The sequence below is a fragment of the Carcharodon carcharias genome, chromosome 13, assembly GCF_017639515.1.
Source record: "Carcharodon carcharias isolate sCarCar2 chromosome 13, sCarCar2.pri, whole genome shotgun sequence".
NCBI lineage: Eukaryota > Metazoa > Chordata > Chondrichthyes > Lamniformes > Lamnidae > Carcharodon > Carcharodon carcharias.
The window spans coordinates 116,448,673-116,474,240 of NC_054479.1; the positions used below are offsets into that span (position 1 = coordinate 116,448,673).

The following is a 25,568-nucleotide window of genomic DNA, read 5'->3' on the forward strand; positions in this document are numbered from 1 at the left end:
ACAAGGGGACTGGTATAAATGAGAGAGGAATAGTGACATGTGAGGCAATGATACATGACATCAGATAACTGATGTAATTGTCATGCTTGTATGTATCCTGAGAGAATGCTGGAAGATATTCCATGTGCCATATGTTGCAGCAAACTGACTCTGAAAAGATGAATGAGTGTCTATTTCAGAATAATGCAAGAGCATCTTTGTCCATTGTATCAATGCCTTTCAAAAACTGCTTGAGCACCAAGCACAGAGACAGGAAGCATATTGTTGGACTGCCCCCAGCACCTCATAAATAGGCATATTTTTTAGGTCCTTGCTTTTTCATTCACGGGTCCAACCAGGTAGTCTGCTGTCGATCATGAACTGATAATGTGACAACTCTGAGCATTGGGGGTTCCACTCTAGGCTCAAGTCAATGGCCTTGAGAGAGGTAAATGGAGGCTCCACCCCAATAGGCCACTCAATAAATTCCAATATAAAACAGATCCAGTATAACCAGCCTCGTTTGTGGCCTTTTCAGACCTTTTCACCATTAAATGTTTTTAATTTCATAAAATCATAGAATAATACAGCACAGAAGGAGGCCATTCAGCCCATTGAGGCTGCACTGGCTCTTTCGAAGAAGAATCCGGTTAGACCCACTTACCCATTAACGTAAGTTAACATTTTATTAAACTATAACAGGTGATGTCATTTGTAACTTTGGTTACAATCATTTTAGTGCTCTGACAGAGACAGAAATCTGATTGGACAGATTCAAACATGCAGTTGCAGTAGCAGTATACACAGATTTGGGAGGTGACAACACATTCAAGGGCCTTGGAAGGGAAAGAGCAGTTGGAGATGGGGCAGTAGTTTGCGAGGACAAGGATGGGTTTATGAGGACGGGTTATAAAGGATGTTTTGACAAGGAGGTGACAGTGCTTGAGCAGAGGGAACCATTAATACGTCAGCCACTATGTTGTCAGAAAGTGAAGTTTAGTGGTATTGAGGCCAAGGGAGCCGGAGGTGTGTCTCAGAGAGACTGAATGTAGAAAAGGCATCAGGGGAGAATGGAAACAGAAATAGAGGTTCCAAACTGGTCGAGGAAACCTTGGTAAGGTTTGGCTTGGTAGGGAAGGGAGGATTCGGATAGATGCAAAATGGATGTATATCAAAAAATATATGTAATATGGACATAGTAAAGTACATATAATATGATTATTTTCTTATATTTGTGTCTCAGTCATATGGGAGACCAATCAAGTTAGAATTAATATTAGTGAAGTACAGTTATGTTTGATCCCCTGAAAACATTATTTTCCAATAATTTTGCTTCCAGTGATATGTTTGTAGACATGGTCAGTGCCAGAAGACACAAATTTTCCTGGAGGTTCCAGCAGACTAAGGGTTAAATTTGCTGCATGCCATTTTTCAAATGATTTAGTTCTTATTTTTGCATTGCTTCAAATCTAAATCAGTATTTTATGTTCCTGTGTTGCTGCACAGGGTAACAAAATCAGTTTGAAAAATGTCATAAGCAATTTAGACGTTTCCTAAATGTACTATCTAGTTTTAACAAAATTACATTAAACATCCAGATGAAAGAAAAGCACTCCTAACACAATCACAGCACATACTGCTGTGAATTACCATAATCGTTAAAGTACATGGCCACCTTGCAGAATAATGCACAGGGACTAGCAGGGACCATTGAGGGCGCAGTTTATTCTTGGATGATGTCAAAAGTCATGACAATAAAATACAAAAAAATCTGAGATTAAACAATAACCTTATATCATCAGAGTTCTTCAATCTAATGCTGCCTTGAAATAGCTCTTGACTCTTTTGATGTTCTTTCAGCCCCTCGATATGCTATGGCTTCTAACATATGATATTCTGTGTACTTAGTTTATAGAAAATACCTTTCTGCTGGTTCAAATTTCTTTTGCTTGCCAAGGTGTTATGACAGATAGTGAAGGGCATTCTGTTGCCACTCGGGCCTGGATTTATTTTACAAGCAAATTTAATGGAATGTCAAGGGAGAATTACCCAGATTTAATACACAAGGCTGAGCAAGAGGAGTCTCCAATTCTTCACAAAGTTACAAGATAATTACAGATGAGGATAGCCGGGTTAATGTTTTCGATGACCTTAACAATCTTCTGTACCAATATAAGGTCACCTTTCAGACGCTGGATTAAAAAGGCTAAATCTATTCAGTCTATCCTGACACCGGGGATCAGCTTTATTGTTCTCCCCTGCACTGCTTCCAGCTTGAATGTCTCAGTTGTTCCTTGTAAAATGCATGACATATGCAAAGCTTTGCTATCAAAATGTTTTCTTATTATCTATCTCAAAAGATTTGTTTTTTTCTTGATGTTGATTCATATCTTAAAGTACTGTGTACTATTGTAAATTATATTACTCTAACACCCAGTTCATTGGATGCAAGAACTTTATGCTGATGTGTTAGATTTGGTTAAGAATGTTGATAAATGGAATTTCATGTGACTATTAATAAGTATCAAGTCAGATTAAATATCGTCCATTTCTCTGACTTATACCTTATGTCCTTTGCCATAGTCAAATGGTCACATTCTCAGTATAAGTTACATTTGAGCCCCAGCTTGGCAGAAGAAGTTAAGGTTGGTTTATTGAAAAGCTTCTAAAATGGTTCTCTTATATCCATGGATTCTGTCTTATAATAATGTAGCATGTAATATTAATCATAATATGTCAAAAATGCATCAAGTTATTAGTCACAAGTTTAGTTGATGTAATTCTGGTACTGAGATGATTTCTGTTGTAAAATATGCATGCCCAATAACATATTTAAGTCAGTTATAGCTTTGTAATGATTCGCAATGGAAATGTATTCTATTCTGAATGTTTCCTTTTTGAGAGGGAAAAATCCACTTTGTCTGCAAATGGGCATGGTTTTTGTTTCATTTAGTTTAAATTCCATGTGCCTAGATGGTGAAGGTGAGGTCAGTTCTGAAACCTTCACATTAAAAATAACTTGACTGATACTTTTCTGACCATGCAGAATAGTAATTCTGTCCATTTTAACACAGGTGATAAAAGCCATACATGTTCAGTTATTATATGCTCACAGCAATTTTTCCATCCTAATGCAAAACACAGTCATCTTTCTATATGGATAGTATCTGTCAAGCAGACTCTAATTTGACCTTGCTCTTTTTTTAAGTACTAGAGGAGAAGAATACCATAGCACTAAGAGGTGAGAGGAGAACAAAGGTTAAATAAATGCTCAACAAAATGCTGTCAGGTGTATCAAAATTATATATGTCTACCCACACACCAACCCATAGATATTAAGATGCATTTCTTAGACTAATGGTTGGCACTCTGCTGGTATTATCTGGAAGAACAATCATTGATATGGTATAATGCCTAATATGCATGCCGTAATCTTGTGGTTTGTGACCAGTGTAAATAAAGTAATCTTCTAGTTGGCTAAATGAGACATTGGAGAACACTGCTGATTAATTCTGTTTCATCTATTTTCATAATGTTTGTAATGACAAAAACTTGCAGTCAGACCTCCTAACATCATAATCGAGTATTTGGAGCAGAACTGGAAGTTCTGCAGGTATTGATTAACATTTCTATAGCAACCCAGTATCACAGGTAACTGAGCATCTACAGCAAGACAGATGGCTATGAGCCTGAGCACCAAACAATCTGTCATTTATGTTCATCTGCTACTGTAGAATGTTGAGGTTTCACAGTTCTCAAGCTGTCAGATGAAGCACTATCTCAGGGAAAAGGAGAGGGCGGGTGGAGATTCAAAACTTGAATGATCATCTCGGCTTCCTATAAGATCACCCCTCTAACCTCTAATCCTCCTGCCATCATCAAATCAAATCACAAGGTGTGCTTGCAGTAATGACAGAGAAGCTGCATTCCAGATTGTTCCACTGTTTTTGCTAAAGGTGCCTTCTGCTAGGCAAGAGAAACTCCACAAAAAAGATATCAAAAGTTCCCCTCTTTGAAACACACGCTGTTTTCATTCCACAGCAATGCTGACTTTATACAGAAGGATCGAACCAAATAACAAAGCATGTATTAAGTTTGAAGGAGTCACTCTCTTCCTGCCACGTGAAAAGGTCACACATTTTCTTTTCCAGTAAAACTACGTGATATTCTACTGTGTTATCATGAGAGAAATTAAGAGCATACATCAGCCAGGTCTGCTCTGGCCACCTCAGGAGTATTGAGGCCAATTGTAGCACTTTCACTGCCATCCAACTAAGATTGATAAATTCAGCACAGACTGGAGATTGACATTGAAATATTTTGGTTGTATGGATTAGAATCACCCAGGTAATAATTTTGTCCTTTAATCCACTGGCACCTGGTTGTGGGGAAGGTATCAGGAGGACAGGAAAAGCAGCATGATCTTACACTTAAACAAAATATCACCAACCAGGCAGGTGCTTGGAAAATCTTGGCAACTTTCATGGTATCAGTTGGCAGTTGGAAAGAAAATTGATCTGTGCTAACTGAAGACATGAACACCAATGGGAAAACTTTAATGCGGATTCATGTACAGAAATGTGTCTGATTTTGTGTGTGTGTCAGTGTTTGTGTGTGTGTGTGTGCGTGTGTGTGTGTGTGTGTGAGAGAAACAAAAAGAAACTACAGATATGTTTAAGTTTTAACATACTCTTGAGATTCAGATGAGTTTTCATAAACATTGTAACACAATCCCAGCTGCAAGATAATAGCAAAGCCGTGGTCACATTCCCAGCCATCTGTTATACTTTAGCAGTGTCAAAAATTGACATGACATTAATATGACAAGTTTGCTACCTCCTTATCACAATTTCTGATGTACCCATCTCTCTCCACTTTGGTAATGTCCTTCACTTTAGGCCTCTGTCCTCCCCTGGGTTTCCCAATAGAAATAAAACACTAGTGCCAGCAAAGTTATTGTGGTAACTATGGTTTTATCTAATGTGTAGTATACCTTTAAGAAGGATGTTATATTGGAAGATCACATGAACTTGTATCACCAATAAAGGAGTAGTGTGGGCTAACTCTAGTTAGTTAGTAGTCAGTTGGAAGTCAGTAGTCTGCAAGTGAGCAACAGAAGTATGTAGATAGAGTTTGGTGTAGAAACACATATGTGTAGCTGCTGAGTACTTGTAAATAAACAGAATGTGTTCCACCTAAGAAATGTCTGCAGAACTACTCTATCTAAAGTACCAACTCAGTCACCGCGCAACAAGCGTGCAAGTGTGATTCACAAGTCACCATAAACTGGCAACGGAGTCACAACAATTATATTAGAACTTTGTGATGCCAGGGACGTGACAGTGTGGGAGATATTGTAAACCTAAAGTGTAAGGAGGCTCACTGAGAGCATGAATTACATAATCAGGATGACTTGCAACTCCCTGTGCCCTGTGCCACTTGTGAACACAGCTCCCTATTGGAAGGTCACGGTCATAGAATTAGCCTTGTGATGCCCAAATCTATCTTACAGGTTAATACGAATGTATGGTTGCCTCCTTGATGTAAATACAGATCCAGTATGGACCTGAGAAATCAATTGAAGACCCACCATCAATACTATGGTTTGCAATAGGCAAAGAGGATGTCTTGGGCTGAAAGACTAGAAAGTGAATGTGTTAATTGTTGGGCAGCAAAAAGGAATCCAGTGTTGATTGGTGGATTCAACATTGTTTAAATGTTTTACACATCAGCATTAATGTTTCTAAAACATTCACTTACATTTTTTCATGTACAACAAATGGATTTAATAGGGCGTTGAGTTTTAAATCATGATTTTGAATAACAATGGCAGCTTTTAAATCTGCTTGCCATATGTTATCTTCAAAACAAACAGTGTGGGGTTGAAATCCTGCACCATCTGACTCAGAGTCTAGGAGCGCTACCAGTAAGAAGCACCCAATTATGATTAACCAGGACCTTTTCAATCCTTTTTATATTCATTCGGCTTACTGAACACTATCACTCTAAATTGTTCCTTCATATTTCTCTTTCCAGTATACTTAAAGGTTTTTCTTTAAGATCTGAATCAATCTGAAGAACTGTTATCATTAATATCTCTTTAAAATTAACCACATTAGCAATTACTTTTAAAGTGGAAGAGTGACATTTATTAAGAAGACTGAATATTGTGTGCCACTAATAGACAGATTAAAAACTTGTGACCATACTAACAAACTATTTCATACGTAAAGTTTTATAAAATAATTAATGTTATTATGAATATGATGATAGTTAAAGCAGGCAGTAGTTATGTGCACTAAGCACCATTCAAAGGGAAAATATTTATGCCTCAAAGCCAGAAAACTACAAAGTGTTTACATTTTTCATACACAATATCCCACCACTTGTGTAGTCAATGGAAGCAATGTTGATCCCTAGAAGGTTTTTCCAGGAATGGACCTTTACAAAAAAGATGACAAACAGCTAGAAAGGTAATTTCAATATAAGACTGGCAGAATAACACGGGAGTTAACTTTTCTAAACTGGAGACCATGGTGCTTTTGTTGGATCAAGTTAATTTTGGCTTCGTAAGGCTGTGTGGAATGGGATAGGTTCCAACAGTGGGTAAGGTGTAGTGAAATAGGTGCCAACTTTATAGCAACTAGCTCTCTATGTACAACCATGGAATCTAAATGACACAAATATTATCCTTCTATTATTTTAATTCATTTAATAAACAGCAACTTACATTATGTTAATGTTGCAATATAAATATAACGTCCCAGGGCACTTCAAAGAAGCATTATAAAATAGAGAATGATACTGAGCCACGTAAGGAGATGTTAGGTCAGATGATCAAAAGCTTGGTCAAAGTGATAGGTTTTAAGGAGTGATTTAAAGGAAGAAAGTCACATAGAAAGGCGGAGAGGTGTAGGGAAGATATTCCAGAGCTTGGGACCTAGGCAACTGAAGGCACAGCCACCAATGGTGGAACAATTAAAATTAAGGATGCACAAGAGGCCAGAATGCGAGGAGTGAAGATATCTTACATACCAACATACAAATTAGGAGCAGGATTAGACCACTCACCCCTTTGAACTCGCTGCACCATCTAATAAGATCATGGCTGATCTGGTTATAACCTCAACCCCACATTCCTGCCTACCCCCAGGAACCTTCCACCCCTTTGTTAATCAAGAATCTATCTAGCTCTGCCTTAATGTGGGGCCAGCAAAAGTCACAGAGCTAGGGAAGGGACAGGGTCATGGAGAAATTGGAAAACAAGGATGAGAATCTTAAAATCAAAAAAATTGCTTGGCCGGGAGCCATAGATCAACAAGGACTTGGGTGAAAGGGGACAGGACTTGGTTTGAGTTAAGATACGAGCAGCAGAGTTTTGGATGACTTAAGTTTACCGAGGGTAGAATGTGGGAGACTAGCCAGTTGGAAGAGTTGAGTCGAGAGGTAAGAAAGGCATGAATTAGTTTCAGCAGCAGATGAGATGAGTCAGAAGCAAAGTCAGGCAAGATTATGGAGTTGGAAATTGGCAGTCTTAGTGATAAAAATGTCAATTGCTTCAAATTGATTCTCCTACAGATTTTCAATAAGCCACTTTCATGTAGTGAAACAGGCAAGGCTTCAGAGGAGATAAAACCAAACTCGGTGATTTTCAGTCTGAGAATACACATGTGGGGAAGCTTATGTATTCATTAAATTGTAAACCGAAACAACTGTTTCAATCTGAACCCAGACTGGCAACTCACTCACACCTGCCCTTACAAATTTTTTTTAGGACACAGGATTAGAATGAATACATTTTTCTAGATGTCTTGCAATGGGTATGTTCTAAAAAAATACCTATGTAACAGTTCTTTCTTGATTTTCCTGCAGCTTATTCTGATCAGACATAACTTTGAAAGCCCACAAAATGGCAAAATTATTTCTTCTTGTGGTTCTGGGAATCTTTCTGGAGTCCAGGAAAGTTTTCAGCCATCAGCATACCTTGCCACGTGTGTACCTCACATCTGAAGGTAAGTGCAACTATAAAATATAAATTCCAATATTCAAAGCTGTTGAATACCTATTTCCTGATGTGTTGGACTTTTCATTAGCCAAGCAGAAATATTGTGAAAGAAACTGAATAGAGGTGTGTCTGTGTGGTGTAGAATGGACACAGCTGTGATTACATTTTTGTGGAAATTACTGAGGTCAGATTGTCCATGGATGTCTAATGCCGAGTCCTTTTTTTTTACAAGCAAGGAAGTTCTTTAATGCATCAACAGATCTGATGTTGGTTAATTAGGACCTAAGTGCATAGTAAAAGGATTGTCTGGGAAGCGAGGACAATTTTAAACAATACCAACATTTAAAATGATTTGGTTCTTCGATCATTTGTAATTAGATCTCATTCACTTTGACAAAAAAAGTTCTGTACTTGTATATTTCTGAATTTTATTACGTGTAGTTGTTAAACTTTGTGCATTAAGTGGCAGGTAGAACATCAGAGCTGAAATGCAATTTAGAAATGAAGGAATGACATGCATTTATTTTGTTCCAAAGCAGAATAATTTACTTGCATCCATTGGAACATCTTTTTTGCACTAAATAGTATCTGATTAGTTTAACATGTCTGACACAACAATGGAAGAGGGATATTTTACTTGAGTGACTTGAAAGTGGCAGCTGTAGAACATTATCTCTCAGTGAAGGAGGGACGAAACGAGAGTTTAGATCCTGATCTGACTGGTTTTTTATTTTAAATATTTTCTTGTTTTGTTGGAAGCAATTATGTCATTAATTATCAGGTCATCTGAAGGAGGAAGGAAAACTCTCGGGGGAGGTAGGTGGAGAAGGTTGTCTCTCTTAACCGCACAACTCATGGTGTCATGAGATTGGCAGTGTCTGTGAAGAGGTCGGTGAGATTGGTCCACTCCAGTCTTCTGCTGAAGGAACACACATTGCTATAGGCGCAAAAAGTTGAAAACAATCAGACATGGAAAGATAAGGAAACACGTTGCCATGCACCCTGCACTAAAAAGCTCTGTTGTCACACCTATGTTAAAGAAGTTGTTGTTTTTGTACCTTTTGTACTCTTTCCTTGGAGGTTGATGAGAAATAATGGAAGAATTCACAGGCTGATTAACAGACTGACGGTCCACAATGTCAATGCTACTCTCTTCATCATAATCATCTTTACACTTGCTGTTAGGATGGTTTGTCTTGTACAGTGAGAGGGCTTTCTGAGCTGAAACATAAGATGGGATTGATGTGGGAAAACCAACACCCACCAAACTCAATTATCCTGCTGACTGTCAACCCAGAATTCAGAGTTAGTGCCCTGGTCCCATCTCACCGGGAATGCAGAGTGAGGTTGGAAGCCTGCACCTTCCGACTCAGAGTCTAGGAGCGCTACCAGTAAGAAGCCATTATGATTTTTTAAAAAGTAGCTTTAATGAAAGACTAACACATTTTTTGTGATCAGTTGAGTTGTTGGCTAAAATTCACTCGAAAATGGTAAATTGGAAGGAATGTAAAATGTTCCTCTGATTTACCCAATGTAAAATATTTATAAAATAAATACCGTGGAGGTATTTGAAGATTCTGTGTTATGCCCAGTTCCTGCGTGGACCTGCCATTTGTGTCACAACCTTCAGTACAGAGCCATTCAGCGAATGTCATTTATGGGGCAGTCAACAAACTGCTCTACTGAAACCCTGCAGATTGACATTTCCAGTCCTTCTGTCAACTGGGAGAAATTTGAGCTGACAAACTTAAAAGTGCGGAGAACACAGCAAAATATGCTGAATGTGATTGCATATATCAAGCTTCCCTGACGCCCCCAATGTCCTGTGACTCAAATTATTAATGCCCGTGGAAGAGTTGAACTTATGCCCAAAACAGGTGAAAAGTTATTGCAGTTCCCCACAGGTGTGTACTGACGTAAGGCCCAAACTAAATTAGGGTTTGGGTTTCATTTAATGTCACAGACACCAAGCAGGCGTCAGCTTTCCACTACGGAAGGGCAATAAATCAACGTGGGCCAGCCAGCAGGTAATGTGTTTAGATAATGTAGATTTGCTTCTTTGAAGGGGATCACTCATGCTGGTAAGCTCATTATTTAACTTGATTTCAACTGGTATTGGATTGGGTGACTGGTTGCCCATATAGCAGTAGTCACTGTAATTCAAACAGTAGCTCATGAACTAAAGAATGTTGAATATTTAGATAATGTAAGTGTTATTATAAAACTCATATCAACACATATGAAACCAGCAGTTTATAACCTTGATTTTAATTGCACCAGTTTTTTGTGAAATTGCTGCTCTAAAACACACCATTAGCAAGCTGCCAGACATCATTTCAGCCTCTGAAAGTTGAAGTGACTTTCTTACTGTAGCTAAGCTCCTAGAGCTATTGCTCACTGCAAAGTTTTAATGATCTGCCAACACAGTCAGAGATAGAATTCTAGATATTTGGCAATTGATGAAAGCAAATGATTCAATCTCAGTAAACTGGGAGGACAAACCTTAACAGGTTTGTGAGCATTGGACGAATCTGAGGTTGACTTATTGCTTAAAGTCAGGCTTCAGAGAGAGGGTATAAAAGAGATTTACTCGAATGGTTCCAGGGATATTACAGTTACATGGGTAGACTGAACAAGCTGAGGCTGTTTTTCCTTACAGCAGGGAAAACAAAGAGGTGATTTGATAGAGTTGTGTAAAATCATGAAGTAGTTTGAGAAAATATATAAAGGGAAACAGCTTCCAAGAGCTGAAAAATCTAGGGCATGAGTTTAAAGGTGATCAGCATAAGAACCAGAAATGACATAAGGAAAATCTTACCAGCACAAGTTCTTTGGATTGGGAATGCCCTGCCTGATTCAATAATGGTTTTCTATAGGGAATTCGATAAATGTTGAGTGAGAAAAAAATTGCAGGGATTTGGGGAAAGAGCAGGGCAGTGAGACTAACTGGATTGTTCTTTCTTTGAAAAAGCTGAGGCAGGCTCAAGGGGCCAAATGGCTTCCTTCTGTGCTGTGCTGTACTCTATATTTCTATGAACGTTGTTATACCATTTAAACAATACTATTATACAGCTGATGCTCTCAAAACAGTACAGCAGGCATATTATAAGTGTTAATAAGGATTGCTACTGAAATAGGAGCTGGAGGTATATGGAACTGTGTTATTGTTACCATATTACAATCACGTTCTTGGTCCCTAGCACAATTCACCAAATGTATAATATTTCAATTGAGGAATATTCAGTCAGTGGCAGTAAATAGGTGCAAGTTGCAGAGCTTTGTAAACAGTAAAGGAAAAAGATCAGCAGTAAATGTGGCTGGATTTGCCAATGTCAAGCTGCAAATCTCTGCTGAAAGCCCGAATGGTTTTCAGTTGCACCACCGCCAGGTGTTCCTCACAATGATGCAACTCCAGGTGGCCCACAGTCTATAGTACACTTTGTGATAGTTCTATAAAAGTGCCTATGAGAATAATAGTGCATGTTGCAAATGTATTCGCTTTCCTGGGTTTGTAAAGTAGAACACTGTTAAGAGCCTGTGTAGCCATTCTTACTGATTGTTTCACAAGACTGCGTGATTTTCTAAACTGCAAGCAGTTCCCAGGCTCTTTGTAACTCTGTGATGGTGCACTGTGACCAAATGAATAATGTTGCCATTAGCACTTGAACAGCCAATGTTAAGCAGATCTGCTTTACATTACCATGTACCCATTTATTTCCCTAAAGGCACTTGTCATATCACAGGGCTTTTGTGAGTATGCCGCATAAGTTTAATTTCTGTACAAACATTAAATTAGGAAAATAGTCAAGGGTCACACAAACTGCATGATTTTTTTTTCAGTTTCTCCATTAATCAATTATCTCACCTATTACACCCTGAGAAGGCAGGAGTTCGAAGTTATTTACAATCTGAATGTGTAGTTAACCGAGAAGAGTATGTCTTAATTGGAAGTGCACATTACTTAAAATATTAAACTTCCATATGTGTTGGCACCTGTCAGAGAGGCAGTGTGGTTGCTGAGGGTAAAGCCACTCCTCAGGTGTCAAGTGATGTTCTGTTAAGGCTTTGGCCAGTAAGCCCTAAGCAGGGGCAATCCGGGGGCTGGAGCTTCCTGAAGAGAATCCTGATCAAGCATGCAGCACCTGGAAAGCTCACTGTAATAAAATTTAAAACAAAAACAGAATTACCTGGAAAAACTCAGCAGGTCTGGCAGCATCGGCGGAGAAGAAAAGAGTTGACGTTTCGAGTCCTCATGACCCTTCGACAGAACTTGAGTTCGAGTCCAGGAAAGAGCTGAAATATAAGCTGGTTTAAGGTGTGTGTGTGGGGGGCGGAGAGATAGAGAGACAGAGAGGTGGAGGGGGTTGGTGTGGTTGTAGCGACAAACAAGCAGTGATAGAAGCAGATCATCAAAAGATGTCAACAACAATAGTACAATAGAACACATAGGTGTTAAAGTTAAAGTTGGTGATATTATCTAAACGAATGTGCTAATTAAGAATCGATGGTAGGGCACTAAAGGTATAGCTCTAGTGGGTTTTTTTTTTAATTTTATATAATGGAAATAGGTGGGAAAAGGAAAATCTTTATAATTTATTGGGAAAAAAAAAGAAGGGGGAAACAGAAAGGGGGTGGGGATGGGGGAGGGGACTCACGACCTAAAGTCCCCTCCCCCATCCCCACCCCCTTTCTGTTTCCCCCTTCTTTTTTTTTTCCCAATAAATTATAAAGATTTTCCTTTTCCCACCTATTTCCATTATATAAAATTAAAAAAAAAACCCACTAGAGCTATACCTTTAGTGCCCTACCATCCATTCTTAATTAGCACATTCGTTTAGATAATATCACCAACTTTAACTTTAACACCTATGTGTTCTATTGTACTATTGTTGTTGACATCTTTTGATGATCTGCTTCTATCACTGCTTGTTTGTCGCTACAACCACACCAACCCCCTCCACCTCTCTGTCTCTCTATCTCTCCGCCCCCCACACACACACCTTAAACCAGCTTATATTTCAGCTCTTTCCTGGACTCGAACTCAAGTTCTGTCGAAGGGTCATGAGGACTCGAAACGTCAACTCTTTTCTTCTCCGCCGATGCTGCCAGACCTGCTGAGTTTTTCCAGGTAATTCTGTTTTTGTTTTGGATTTCCAGCATCCGCAGTTTTTTTGTTTTTATCTCTGTAATAAAATTTAGTTGTTTCTTGTTGAAATTGTCCACTCTGTCAAGTCATTACATTTGGAGACGAGGGTAAAATTCACTCCAACTCTGCACCTCAACCAGTTATTGTGAGTCCATCGAATTAAAAAAAGATAACTCACCAGTCATGCCACTCTTCGGCAGAAGCGATCCATATGATGTGACTATGGAAAACTATGGAGCCAGTATGTAGAGCACCTCAGATTTTATTTCATAGTGAACAAAATTACCACGGAGGAAAAACAGAAAGCTATCCTCTTGAGTGTATGTGGCAGTAAGACATACAACCTCATTCACAACCTGACGGCCCCGAATGCGCCCAACTCTAAGTCCTTTAATGAATTAGTGAAAACCTTGTGAAAACACACTTCCAGCTAAAGCCATTGTAATAATGCAGCATTTTAAATTTAAGTCCAGAGTTAGGGCCCCAGGAGAGTCCATTGCAACCTAGGTAGTGAACCCCAAGCAGTTAACAGAACACTGCAACTTTGGGGACACATTAAATGATTTGCTGCGGAGCCAATTAGTTTGTGGAGTTAAGGATGACGCTGAGATCAAGGATCTTGAGATTAAGGATGATTTACTCACTGAGGTTGACATCGACTTTAAGTGCACCCTAGAAATCTCCTTCTCTGGTGGAAAGTGCTGTGAGAGACTCACAGGCTTTGCAACATATAGAACATTGCACCATACTTCATGTTGGGTAGGAATCTAATGCCGACCATGGTGTGAAAACCAGACCCACAGCATCGAAGAGAGAAGCAATGTCCACTGTGAGAAACATGAAAAAGCCTAGCAGAAACGCTTCAGCAGCAACTCCAAGGTTAAGTTGTTATAGATTTGGAGGTGTCCACGGAGCAGACACCTGTAAATTCAAGGGGGCAGAATGTCATTACTGCCATAAGAAAGGTCACATGGTAAGGCAATGCAGGGCAAAGCTGAAGTAGCCGCAAAACAGTAAATCAACATGATCGAATTAAAGAACAGCAGAGACTGAAGCTGCTGACACCGATGTTTACTCCCTGTATAACGTAAGAGCTGTGAAAACCAAACCTATCACTGTGACAATCCAAGTTAATGAGAAACCACTAATAAAGTAAGTGGATATGGATGCCTCAACTATGGTGGTGGGAGAGCACACTTTCAGGTACCTTAATGAAGGTAGACAGCCAATAAACCTGGAGTGGACAAGCGCCAAATTAAAGAATACATGGGAGAATCCATTCAGGTAAAGAGCATCACCAAAGTACCAGTTTCTTACAAGCAACAGACAGCCCAGCTGCTTGTAACAATAGTGAAAGGAGAAGGAGCCAGCCTTTTAGGCCGAGACTGGCTACAGAAGATCAAACTCGACTGGTCTGTGATATTTCACCTCAAATCTGATGGAGTTCCAGATCTTCAAAGAAAATACAATGTGGTCTCTCAGGATGAGTTAGGAGAATTGAAAGGCCTTCATGTGCTGCAAGGATCTGTCAGGTCACAGTTGGTTCCTCTGGAAAATCAAGAAATCAAAATGAACTTAATGCCACTCTGAACAAACTGAAGAAATAGTTGGCAGAGAAGGCTCAACAATGTTCAGTACTCTAGGAGGAAGACAAGAGATACAAGAAAGAGACTAAAGAGCTGAAGAATCGGCTGAATGAAACAACAGAGGCATTAGAAGGAAAAGCTATAGAACTTTCCAAGATGCGAGTGGACAATGAAGCCATGGATTGTTCAATTACTGAACTGAACCAAGTTGAGATTTCACCAGAGAGAAACTTGGCCATGTGAAATGAAAATGAAGGACAAGGCAAAACTATGTGGCAAAACAGAAAAAGAAAAGACAGAAATCAAACTAAATAGGCTAACCCGACACTGGAGCTCAAGGAGCTAGAATGAAGAGCATTGGATGCCACAAACATGCCATAAACCATTAATGGGTTTATTCAGCAAGGACAAGGCCATCCGACAATAGCATCAGCAAGGATACAACAATGGGCTCTGACACTATCTGCATACAAATATACTTTTATGCACCGTCTTGGCCTACACTTTGCAAATGCAGATGCATTCAGTCATCTCCCATTGCGAGACAATATTGTGCATGCTGCTGTTCCACAGGAATTCGTGCTGCTATTGAACTTCGATTCTTCACTTGTGCGTGTGTGAAACAAATCAGTAATTGGGCAAATAGAGATCCAACATTATCGAAAGTCAGAGACTTTTCCTTGAAAGGATGGCCAAACTTGCCTGTATCTGAAAAATTGAGGCCATTCCATGTCAGACAGACAGAATTGAGCTGCCAAGGTGGGATTTTGTTGTGGGGGTCAAGAGTGATGGTCACAGCAAAAGGCAGAGAGCTGCTCTTGACAGAATTCCATAGTGCCCATCTGGGTATATCAAAAGTGAAAATGCTTGTGCAAAGCAATTTATGGTGGCCAGGCATTGATGGTGATATTGAAAACTTGGTTAAACACTGTCTCCACTGTCAGCAACAACAGGAGTTGCCTGTTACAGCTCCCCTGCATCCGAGGGAGTAGCCTGGTGGACCCTGGGTTCGATTACATATCGATTAAGTAGGACTATTCTTGGGTACCATGTTCTTGATAATTGTAGATGCCCTGTTGGGCACCTGGAACCATTGTCTCAGAGACTGGGCCATCATCTTTCCAAGTACAAGTGGGAGATAGAATTGTCCATAAGCAAGTAGACCATATTCGTGCTAGAGAGACATTCCAACAACCAATTATTCCGCCTGTGATTAATGTTGAACTGTCAATTCCTGAGGTGACTGATCAACATAGAATAGACATGCCCAATGTCTCTATAGACTTGCCAAACTCTGAATTGCCATGTTCCAATGACATATCTCATGCTGCAATTCTAGATCCTGTTGAGGAACCTTAACTGATAGGGCTATTCCACTCTAGCCGTATAAGGAGAGGACCTCAGAGACTTGACCTTTAATCACCTGAAATTGTATATATGTATATGTTGTTGGATGTTCAAATGTTTCCTTGTTAATAGAAATTGTAAGAAACTTAAGGGGGAGGAAATGTGTAACTGAGGGAACAGCCCTTCCTGCTGTCTATCAGGGGTCACATGATGCTCTGTTAAGGCTCTGACCTGTGAGCCCTAAACGCGGGCGATCCAGGGGTTAGAGCTTCCTGCTGAGAGTCCTGATTGAGTGTGTAGCACCTGAAAACAAAAACAGAATTACCTGGAAAAACTCAGCAGGTCTGGCAGCATCGGCGGAGAAGAAAAGAGTTGAGGTTTTGAGTCCTCGTGACCCTTCAACAGAACTAGGTGAATCCAAGAAAGGGGTGAAATATAAGCTGGTTTAAGGTGTGTGTGGGGGTGGGGGGTTTGGGTGGCGGGAGAGAAGTGGAGGGGGTTGGTGTGGTTGTAGGGACAAACAAGCAGTGATAGAAGCAGATCATCAAAAGATGTCACAAGCAACAGAACAAAAGAACACATAGGTGTTAAAGTTGGTGATATTATCTAAACAAATGTGCTAATTAAGAATGGATGGTAGGGCACTCAAGGTATAGCTCTAGTGGGGGTGGGGGGAGCATAAAAGATTTAAAAATATTTACAAATAATGGAAATAGGTGGGAAAAGAAAAATCTATATAATTTATTGGAAAAAACAAAAGAAAGGGGGAAGAAACAGAAAGGGGGTGGGGATGGAGGAGGGAGCTCAAGACCTAAAGTTGTTGAATTCAATATTCAGTCCGGAAGGCTGTAAAGTGCCTAGTCGGAAGATGAGGTGTTGTTCCTCCAGTTTGCATTGGGCTTCACTGGAACAATGCAGCAAGCCAAGGACACACATGTGGGCAAGAGAGCAGGGTGGAGGTCTGGGTCATTCTTGCGGACAGACCGCAGGTGTTCTGCAAAGTGGTCGCCCAGTTTACGTTTGGTCTCTCCAATGTAGAGGAGACCACATTGGGAGCAACGAATGCAGTAGACAAAGTTGGGGGAAATGCAAGTGAAATGCTGCTTCACTTGAAAGGATTGTTTGGGCCCTTGGACGTTGAGGAGAGTGGAAGTGAAGGGGCAGGTGTTATATCTTTTGCGTGGGCATGGGGTTGTGCCATAGGAGGGGGTTGAGGAGTACAGGGTGATGGAGGAGTGGACCAGGGTGTCCCGGAGGGAATGATCCCTACGGAATGCCGATAGTGGGGGTGAAGGGAAGATGTGTTTGGTGGTGGCATCATGCTGGAGTTGGCGGAAATGGCAGAGGATGATCCTTTGAATGCGGAGGCTGGTGGGGTGATAAGTGAGGACAAGGGGGACCCTATCATGTTTCTGGGAGGGGGGAGAAGGCGTGAGGGTGGATGCGCAGGAGATGGGCCGGACACGGTTGAGGGCCCTGTCAATGACCGTGGGTGGAAAACCTTGGTTAAGGAAGAAGGAGGACGTGTCAGAGGAACTGTTTTTGAAGGTAGCATCATCGGAACAGATGCGACGGAGGCAAAGGAACTGAGAGAATGGGCTGGAGTCCTTACAGGAAGCGGGGTGTGAGGAGCTGTAGTCGAGGTAGCTGTGGGAGTCGGTAGGTTTGTAATGGATATTGGTGGACAGTCTATCACCACAGATTAAGACAGAGAGGTCAAGGAAGGGAAGTGAAGTGTCAGAGATGGACCACGTGAAAATGATGGAGGGGTGGAGATTGGAAGCAAAATTAATAAATTTTTCCAAGTCCCGACGAGAGCATGAAGCAGCACCGAAGTAATCATCGATGTACCGGAGAAAGAGTTGTGGAAGGGGGCCGGAGTAGGACTGGAACAAGGAAAAGCTGTCTGGAATAAAGTTTAGTTGATTCTTGTTGAGATCTGTCTGCTCCTTCGAATCGTTACAGAACAGAATAATTACCCCCAAATAATAAAGTCTATCAGTCCTAATGAGTGCAGCTCTGATCCCCATTGTCAAATGGTAGGGTACCAAGTCACACTGCAATTTCCAGCTACTCCTCTAGAATACAGACTTGAGTGAATGCAAGACCTTCTGGTCTTCAGCCCTCCACGCAACCAGCTGATGTACTCCACTTTCCCATTCAGGAATTAAACAGCCTAATTTTACAAAATCAAATATGCGATTCAACTTTGCAAACCCTCATGTCTTGGCCTGGTTACAACATTTGCCTGGTTACAACATTTCTAAAAAAACATTAATTTTTTTTCTACATACTGCATTATTGGCCAAGTATATCAGAGAAACAAGATGACTTGACAGGTCTGGAACTTGAGATGGATAACTTTCTGATTCTTTAACAAACTACATTAATGTTTGTTGAAAGAAAGAACCGGCCAATCGTATTTACCTCATACTTTTTGTCATGGGAACCTGAACATATGAATTAGGAGCAGGAGTAAGCCATTCGGCCTCTCAAGCCTGCTCTGCCATTTGATAAGATCATGGCTGATCTGATTGTGGCCTCAACTCCACATTCCGCCTACCCCCGATAACCTTTGACTTCCTTGTTGGTCAAAAATCTACCTAAAAAATATTCAGTGACCCTACCTCCACTGCTGTCTGGGAAAGAGAATTCCATAGAATCACAACCCTTTGATAGAAAAATTTCTTCTCTTTTCCATCTTAACTGGAAGCCCCTTATTTTTAAACAGTGTCCCCTAGCTCAAGTCTCTCCCACAAGCAGAAACATCCTCCCAGCATTCACCCTGTCAAGACTGCACAGGATCTTTTGTGTTTCAATAAGATCACCTCTCATTCTTCTAAACTTCAATGGATACAGACCCAACCTGACCACCCTTTCCTCATAAGGTAACCCCTTCACCCCAGAAATCAGTCAAGTGATCCTTCTCTGAACTGCTTCTAATGCAATTATGTCCTTTCTTAAATAAGGAGACCAAAACTGTACACACTACTCCAGATTATGGTCTCACCAATGCCCTGTACAATTGTAGCAAAATATGTGAATATTCCATTCCCCTTGCAATAAACAACAACTTTCCACTTGCCTTCCTGAACACTTGCTGTACCAGCATACAAACTTTTTGCGATTCATGTACCAGATCACTCTGTACTGTAGAGTTCTGCAATCTCTCCCCATTTAAATAATATGCTGCTTTTTAATTCTTCTTGCCAAAGTGAACAATTCACATTTTCCCACATTGTATTCCATCTGCTAATTTATTGTCCACTCACTTAACCTATCTATATCCCTTTGCGGACTCCTTATGTCCTCTTCACAACTTACTTTCCTACCTATCTTTGTATCATCAGTAAATTTCGTAACAATACATTCAGTCCCTTCATCCAGGTATTTGATATAAATTGTAAATTGCTGAGGCCCCAGCACTATCCGTGTGGCACTCCACTCATTACATCTCGCCAACCCAAGATGAAATTCAATCTTTTTAGGCAAAATGGCCTAATCCTTTTCCTATATTCTTATGTTCCTATGACAAGCAGATAGTCACAGGAAGGTAGAGGCAATTTTAAAACAAAAATCCCATTGAGGAGTGCTAATTCATGACTTGTAAACTTTTATAGATTTCCTGTTGCATTAAAAATCAAATATAGTGAAATAAAAATACATAAACCTCCTGCACATTGAAAGCACCACATCAGTATTCATAAAGCTTCACTGTTACTTTTGGAATTTATCTCTTAACTGGACTTTACAACGACGGGACAGCATTCTCCCTCAAAGTTAGAGGTTCTTTAATTGGTGCTAAAGTACTTCAAAACTTTTTTTTCCAAATTGGGGATAACAACAAATAGATACAATGATACAAAGTGTATCACACTTTCCTGCTTCTTCAGCTGTGTGCGCATGACTGGGACCACAGGCTGCAGTCAGAATGGGATCTGTGGGACATAGGTGGAAATACGGAATCAAGAATTTTAGCCTACTTCGTTTCTTTATTTTCCTGGATCCCACATGTACCTCCTGCTAAGAGCTATTTTGGTTCAGCTTTTTATTGCTGAGTTCAGACCCAATGTTTTCAAGTTACTTGCTTCTCATTCGGCCTAGTCACTGTGGTTTCTTGCAATCAAGAGAGAAGTTTATTTTTCCCCCATCCATCTATCTAAGAGGAGAAATCGGGATTGTGACAAATTTCAACTACTTTGCAATAAATTCCTCCCCGTACTACTTCAACTTGGGCATTAGCAGTTTAAACACGTGTATAAATAAAGCAGGGAAGAATTTGATCGAAGCAAATAACTGTTCATGTAAGACCGTCGACCAAGCATTTTGCACAAATATTGTGACTTCTAGGTATCAAAATCTGCACCTACGTTAAAACAGATAAGATGATTTAAGCTGCAACAACGATTAGTGGACTTTTTTTTTAAAGGATTATAATTTTCAAGTTCCTGTTATTCCTCCTATGCTTCTTCTGTGGAATCTCCCTGCATGAGTTGAGTATGAGCTTGAGTTGAGTTCCCATTGAGTTTGCTGTATTTTGATTTTGGTATCAAGAACAATCAGTTAGCTTGGGCTTGTCTGGTTGTGGATCGATTACACCCCTGCTCCCCCACCCTGGCATTTTGCGCATTTAAAATGACAACAACATCAAAGTGACTAACGACATTACATTGTCATTGTGGCTTGTAATTCTTAGTGAGCGAAAGTAATCGGAAGGTATTGGTGTTGATGCTTTCACCCACACTTCCAATATTTCAACAGAAAGGAATTTTGTTTGCCTCTACTGGAGTGCAAGGTCAGCTTACCAAAGGTCAGCAGTTTAAAAAGTCAGCGTATTGTTTAAGAACTTCCTCCTCCACAGAGCTGCTCAACTTTTACACAAGGGAATTATTGAATAAGAGCACACAACAGCAAACTCAACGGGAACTCAAGCTCATACTCAACTCATGCAGGGAGATTCCACAGAAGAAGCATAGGGGAATAACAAGAATTTGAAAATTATAATTCTTTTTAGAAACAGCCCACTAATCGTTGTTGTAGCTTGAATCATCTTATCTGTTTTAACATAGGTGCAGATTGTTGCCACGATGGTGAGACTCTTCGCCATGACGAAAATAGTGGAACTGCCTCCTGCCCCTGAACATGGTACTCCCCATTTTTGCATGGGTGGGAATGGAGGCGGGATACTTTTCACACATGCTCATTTTGCAGAGGCAGCTGGTCATTTAAATAAGCAGCTCTAGTTGGATTTTGGTAGCTGAGGAATGTGGAACCCAAAGTGTGCAAAGTAGACCTGGTAAATCAGGTCTGAATTTGGTGTATTTCTGTGGATAGCCAGGGGGCACCTTTGGAGAGGTAGAGTATCCTGTGGAATTTTCTTAAAAATTTTATTCACAGCCCCAGAAGTGTCACAAAACAAATTCCAACTGTCTTACCTTAAACCAAGGGAGGAGGAAGGTGGGGCTCCTGGTCTCACAGGACAATTATTTATGACTATTGCACCCTGGTGCCTGAAGAACTTTTTGCTGGAGAAGGGCATATAGCTCTTTGTGTGAAGGAACGTAGAAGATGAACAATGCACCCTTGCCATAGAGGCCAGTCACTGTGAGCAGCCGGAGGCCAGAGGGAGGATAGAAGGTCAGGGGGAAGAGGCTGCTGCCCTTGCACCAGAAAAAAGAAGGAGGAGAGATGGGACAACCAGCTACTGTCCTGTAGGAAGGGTTTACAGACCTAGGACATCCTACCTCAATATGACGGGGAGCCAGTGTCAAAGATGACTGGGGCTAAGCCGTGAGGTGGTGACAGACATGTGTCACATTGTCCAGCAGCAACTCGAGTAACAATCCTTCGACCCCCATGCCCTGCCCCTGGCTGTGAGGGTAACCATTACTCTCAACTTCCATGCCTCAGGATCATTCCAGGGATCATCAAGAAACCTGTCTGGTATATCCCAGTGAGCAGCACACAGCTACATTAAGGCTGTAACTAATGCCCTGTTTGCTTGTGTGGGGGATCACATTAATTTCCCTATCGGTTTGGTGTCTCAGATATAGACAGCCACAGCCTTTGCCCAGTTAGCAGGCTTCCATGAGACCATAAGACATAGGAGCTGAAGTAGGCCATTGAATCTGCTCTACCATTCATTGAGATCATAGCTTTACTGAAAACCCTCAGCACCAATTTGCTGCCTTTTCTCCATAACCCTTGATTCCTTTACTGATTAAAAATCTGTCTATCTCAGCCATGAATATACTTCACGACCCAGCTTCCACAGCCCTCTGTGGTAAAGAATTCCACAGATTAACTACCCTCTGAGAGAAGAAATTCCTCCTCATCCCTGTTTTAAATGGGTGCCCCCTTACTCTGAGATTATGCCCTCTAATTCTAGACTATCCCACTAGGGGAAACAACCTCTCAGCATCTAACCTGTCAAGCCCCCTAAGAATCTTATATGTTTCAATAAGGTCACCTCTCACTCTTCTAAACTCCAATGAGTACAGACCCAACCTACTCAACCTCTCTTCATAAGAAAATCCCTCCATACCCGGGATCAACCTAGGGAACCTTCTTTGGACTGCCTCCAATGCCAGTATCTTTCCTTAGGTAAGGGGACCAAACAGTTCACAGTATTCTAGGCATGGTCTAACTAGTGCCTTGTATAGTTTTAGCAAGACTTCCCTATTTTTATACTCCATTCCCTTTGAAATAAAGGCCAACATTCCATTTGCCTTTCCTATTACCTGCTGAACTTGTATATTAGCTTTTCAGGATTTATGCACGAGGACTCCCAAATCCTCTGCACTGTAGCTTTCTGCAGTCTTTCTCCATGTAAATAATATTTAGTTCCTTTATCCTTCCTGCCAAAATGCATAACCTCACATTTTCCCACATTATATTCCATCTGCCAAGCTTTTGCCCACTCTCTTAACCTGTCTATATCCCTCTGTAGACTCTTTGTGTCATCCTCACCACTTGCCTTCCCACCTATATTTGTGTCATCTGCAAACTTGTTACATTCACTTCCCTCATCTAAGTCATTAATATATATTGTAAATAATTGTGGCCCCAGCACTGATCCCTGTGGCACTCCACTAGTTACAGATTGCCATCCTGAAAATGCCCCCCCTTATCCCAACTCTCTGTCTTCTATTAGTTAGCCAATCCTCTATGCATGCTAATATACTACCCCCAACCCCATGGCCTCTTACCTTATTAAGTAGCTTTATGCGCAGTACCTTAATGAATGCCTTTTGGAAATCCAAATATATTATATCTACTACTTCCCCTTTATCTATCCTGCTTGTTACCAGCTCAGATCATTCTAATGAATTTACCAGGCTTGATTTCTCCTTCATAAAGTCATGCTGACTCTGTTTAATTAAATTATGAATTCTAAATGCTCTTCTATTGCATCCTTTATAATGGACTCTAGCATTTTTCCAATCACAGATGTTAAGCTAACTGGCCTGTATTTACCTGTTTTTGTCTCCCTCCCTTTTTGAATGAGGGCATTGCATTGCCTCAGGTGCATGGTGTTATTGATGGCACCCATGTTGTCATAAAGGGCCCCACTCAACATGTGGACACATTTGTCAACCGAATGACCTTCCACTCAATCAACGTACAGGTGGCTTGTGACCTTCACAAGGTCTTCCTTCATGTGTGAGCAAGGTTTCCTGGCAGTTGCCAGATGCAACATTCCTGGCTTCCATATACCTCTGCAGACCACACAAAGCTCATTCTGTGGCACCTGGGATTCAAATGCAGCCAAAGTAGTGAGCACAGCAGATGACCAATATTACTTACACAGTACATGCCCTCTTGAGTTGCACTGACGGCACCCAGGCCAATGTGTTACACTGCAGTGCAGACGAAGGCCTTGCACCCAGCACTAATGCTTGAGATGCATCTGCTGCCCAGCATCTGTTCATGGACTCTGATTATTGAACCTCCCTTAAAGTCAAGCTTGGATGGACAATGAAAGATACAAGGAGCATCTCAGTACTTGAACTTCTGAACTCTGGAACCTTATGTGATACAGCAGAGAAGAAAGAAGCCCACCAAAGCATCAAAAATCAGCTGACAAACTTGGTCATTCTGGTGGCATGTCGTGAGGTAAGAACCACCTTCATAATTTTACCATTTTTTTGAACTCTCAAGTGTACAAAGCCACACCAAGTCATGCACAAGTGTAAGTAAATATCTTTTAAAAGTGCTCAGATGTGCTATATACAATGTGAAAAGTGTAACCATGGTGAACTGATTAGTGCTCTAGGCAAGACAGTGCCTTTCTCTCACACACTCCTAGAAAGTGCCCCCGTGTTGCCTCGGAGGAGTTGGAGGCAGGCTGCTCACTTTTCTGTCTAAATGGCATTGTGGAGCATGATGGCCTGCCTCATCATGCAGGCACCCATTGGGGACCTCCTTTAGACTACAGCCTCTGTGCCTCTGCATGGGCTGCTGTGGTCACTGGCACATGTGTAGCAGACAAGGACTCTGGTGGAGGGGCTGGGGAGATGGAGGGAGATGTGGGTGCTGAGAAGCGCTTGGTACCTTCACCCTCCTCAGTGACCTGCGCAGCCCTGGGTTGGCCTTCAGGTGGGGTTGATAGGCTTGGGTGTTGGTGTGCAACAGTCATCCATTCCAGGAAACACCGTGCCAACAATGTGACTGTCGTGTTAAGGATATGCAACTCCTCATGTATTCCATGGATGTCAGGGCTCACACTGTAAGTGGACTGATCCAGACTACAAAGGGAGACTTGAAACCTTTCCTAGCCAGGATGCTGCTCTTGAATCTACTCCGAGTGTTGCTGCATATGTCTCTCCATGAGATTGGCTGACCTCTCATGGTCAAAGCTCATGTGGCTGACTTCCCTGGGAAGCATGTGATGGCAATGGATTCCTCCATTCAAAGTCTTAGAGCTCCCACTGCCTCAGAGATCTCCGCCAGGCATTCACACATCTGTTGCTGATTAACTAAATACTGTGCCCTAAAAGGAGATTCCCAAGGCCCCACGTTCCTGTCATCTGGAGCATCATCGTAACTTCCCTCCTACCTCTGAAGGGGGGTGCATAGATATCTCTGACTCTGACATCACCTTCTGCACTCTGGTGCAGTGAATTCCCCCCGCCACTGACTGCACACACATGCTACATCCCTCCAAAGTGCTTGTATCTGAATTAGCAGTGTTTGGGCTAATCAGATGTGATGGCTGCCTCCTCGACATATCTTCCTCCTCTTTATGCCTGATGGATGATCTGGTTGAGGGAGTAGAGCTGGCACCTGAGTGAGAAACAGAAGGAGTTATTTAGGTATAGCCCTTCTCATTGTGAATGCACTCTCTGACGCACACCATTGTCTTAACCATACTCACGATGCCCTTATGACACAACCCCACCATTGCACATTCTCTCATGCTAGTGCCCCATTGTTCTCAGTGAACTGACATCATGACCTCCACCAATACCACCATGTGCCAAGGTGATCTCAACACTGCCTTTAT

At 41.2% G+C, this 25,568-nt stretch overlaps 1 protein-coding gene across 4 annotated transcripts in view; it reads left to right on the forward strand.

Moving 5' to 3' along the window:
* The window catches only part of sema3c (sema domain, immunoglobulin domain (Ig), short basic domain, secreted, (semaphorin) 3C), a 163,827-nt gene that overhangs the window by 12,272 nt on the left and 125,987 nt on the right, over window positions 1–25,568 (forward strand). For all 4 annotated transcript variants that reach the window (XM_041202650.1, XM_041202653.1, XM_041202652.1 and 1 more), the window contains exon 2: window positions 7,852–7,991. In XM_041202650.1, coding sequence (XP_041058584.1) covers window positions 7,889–7,991 — 103 coding nt within the window. In that variant the 5' untranslated portion in view covers window positions 7,852–7,888. The remainder of the gene's footprint in view (window positions 1–7,851; window positions 7,992–25,568) is intronic.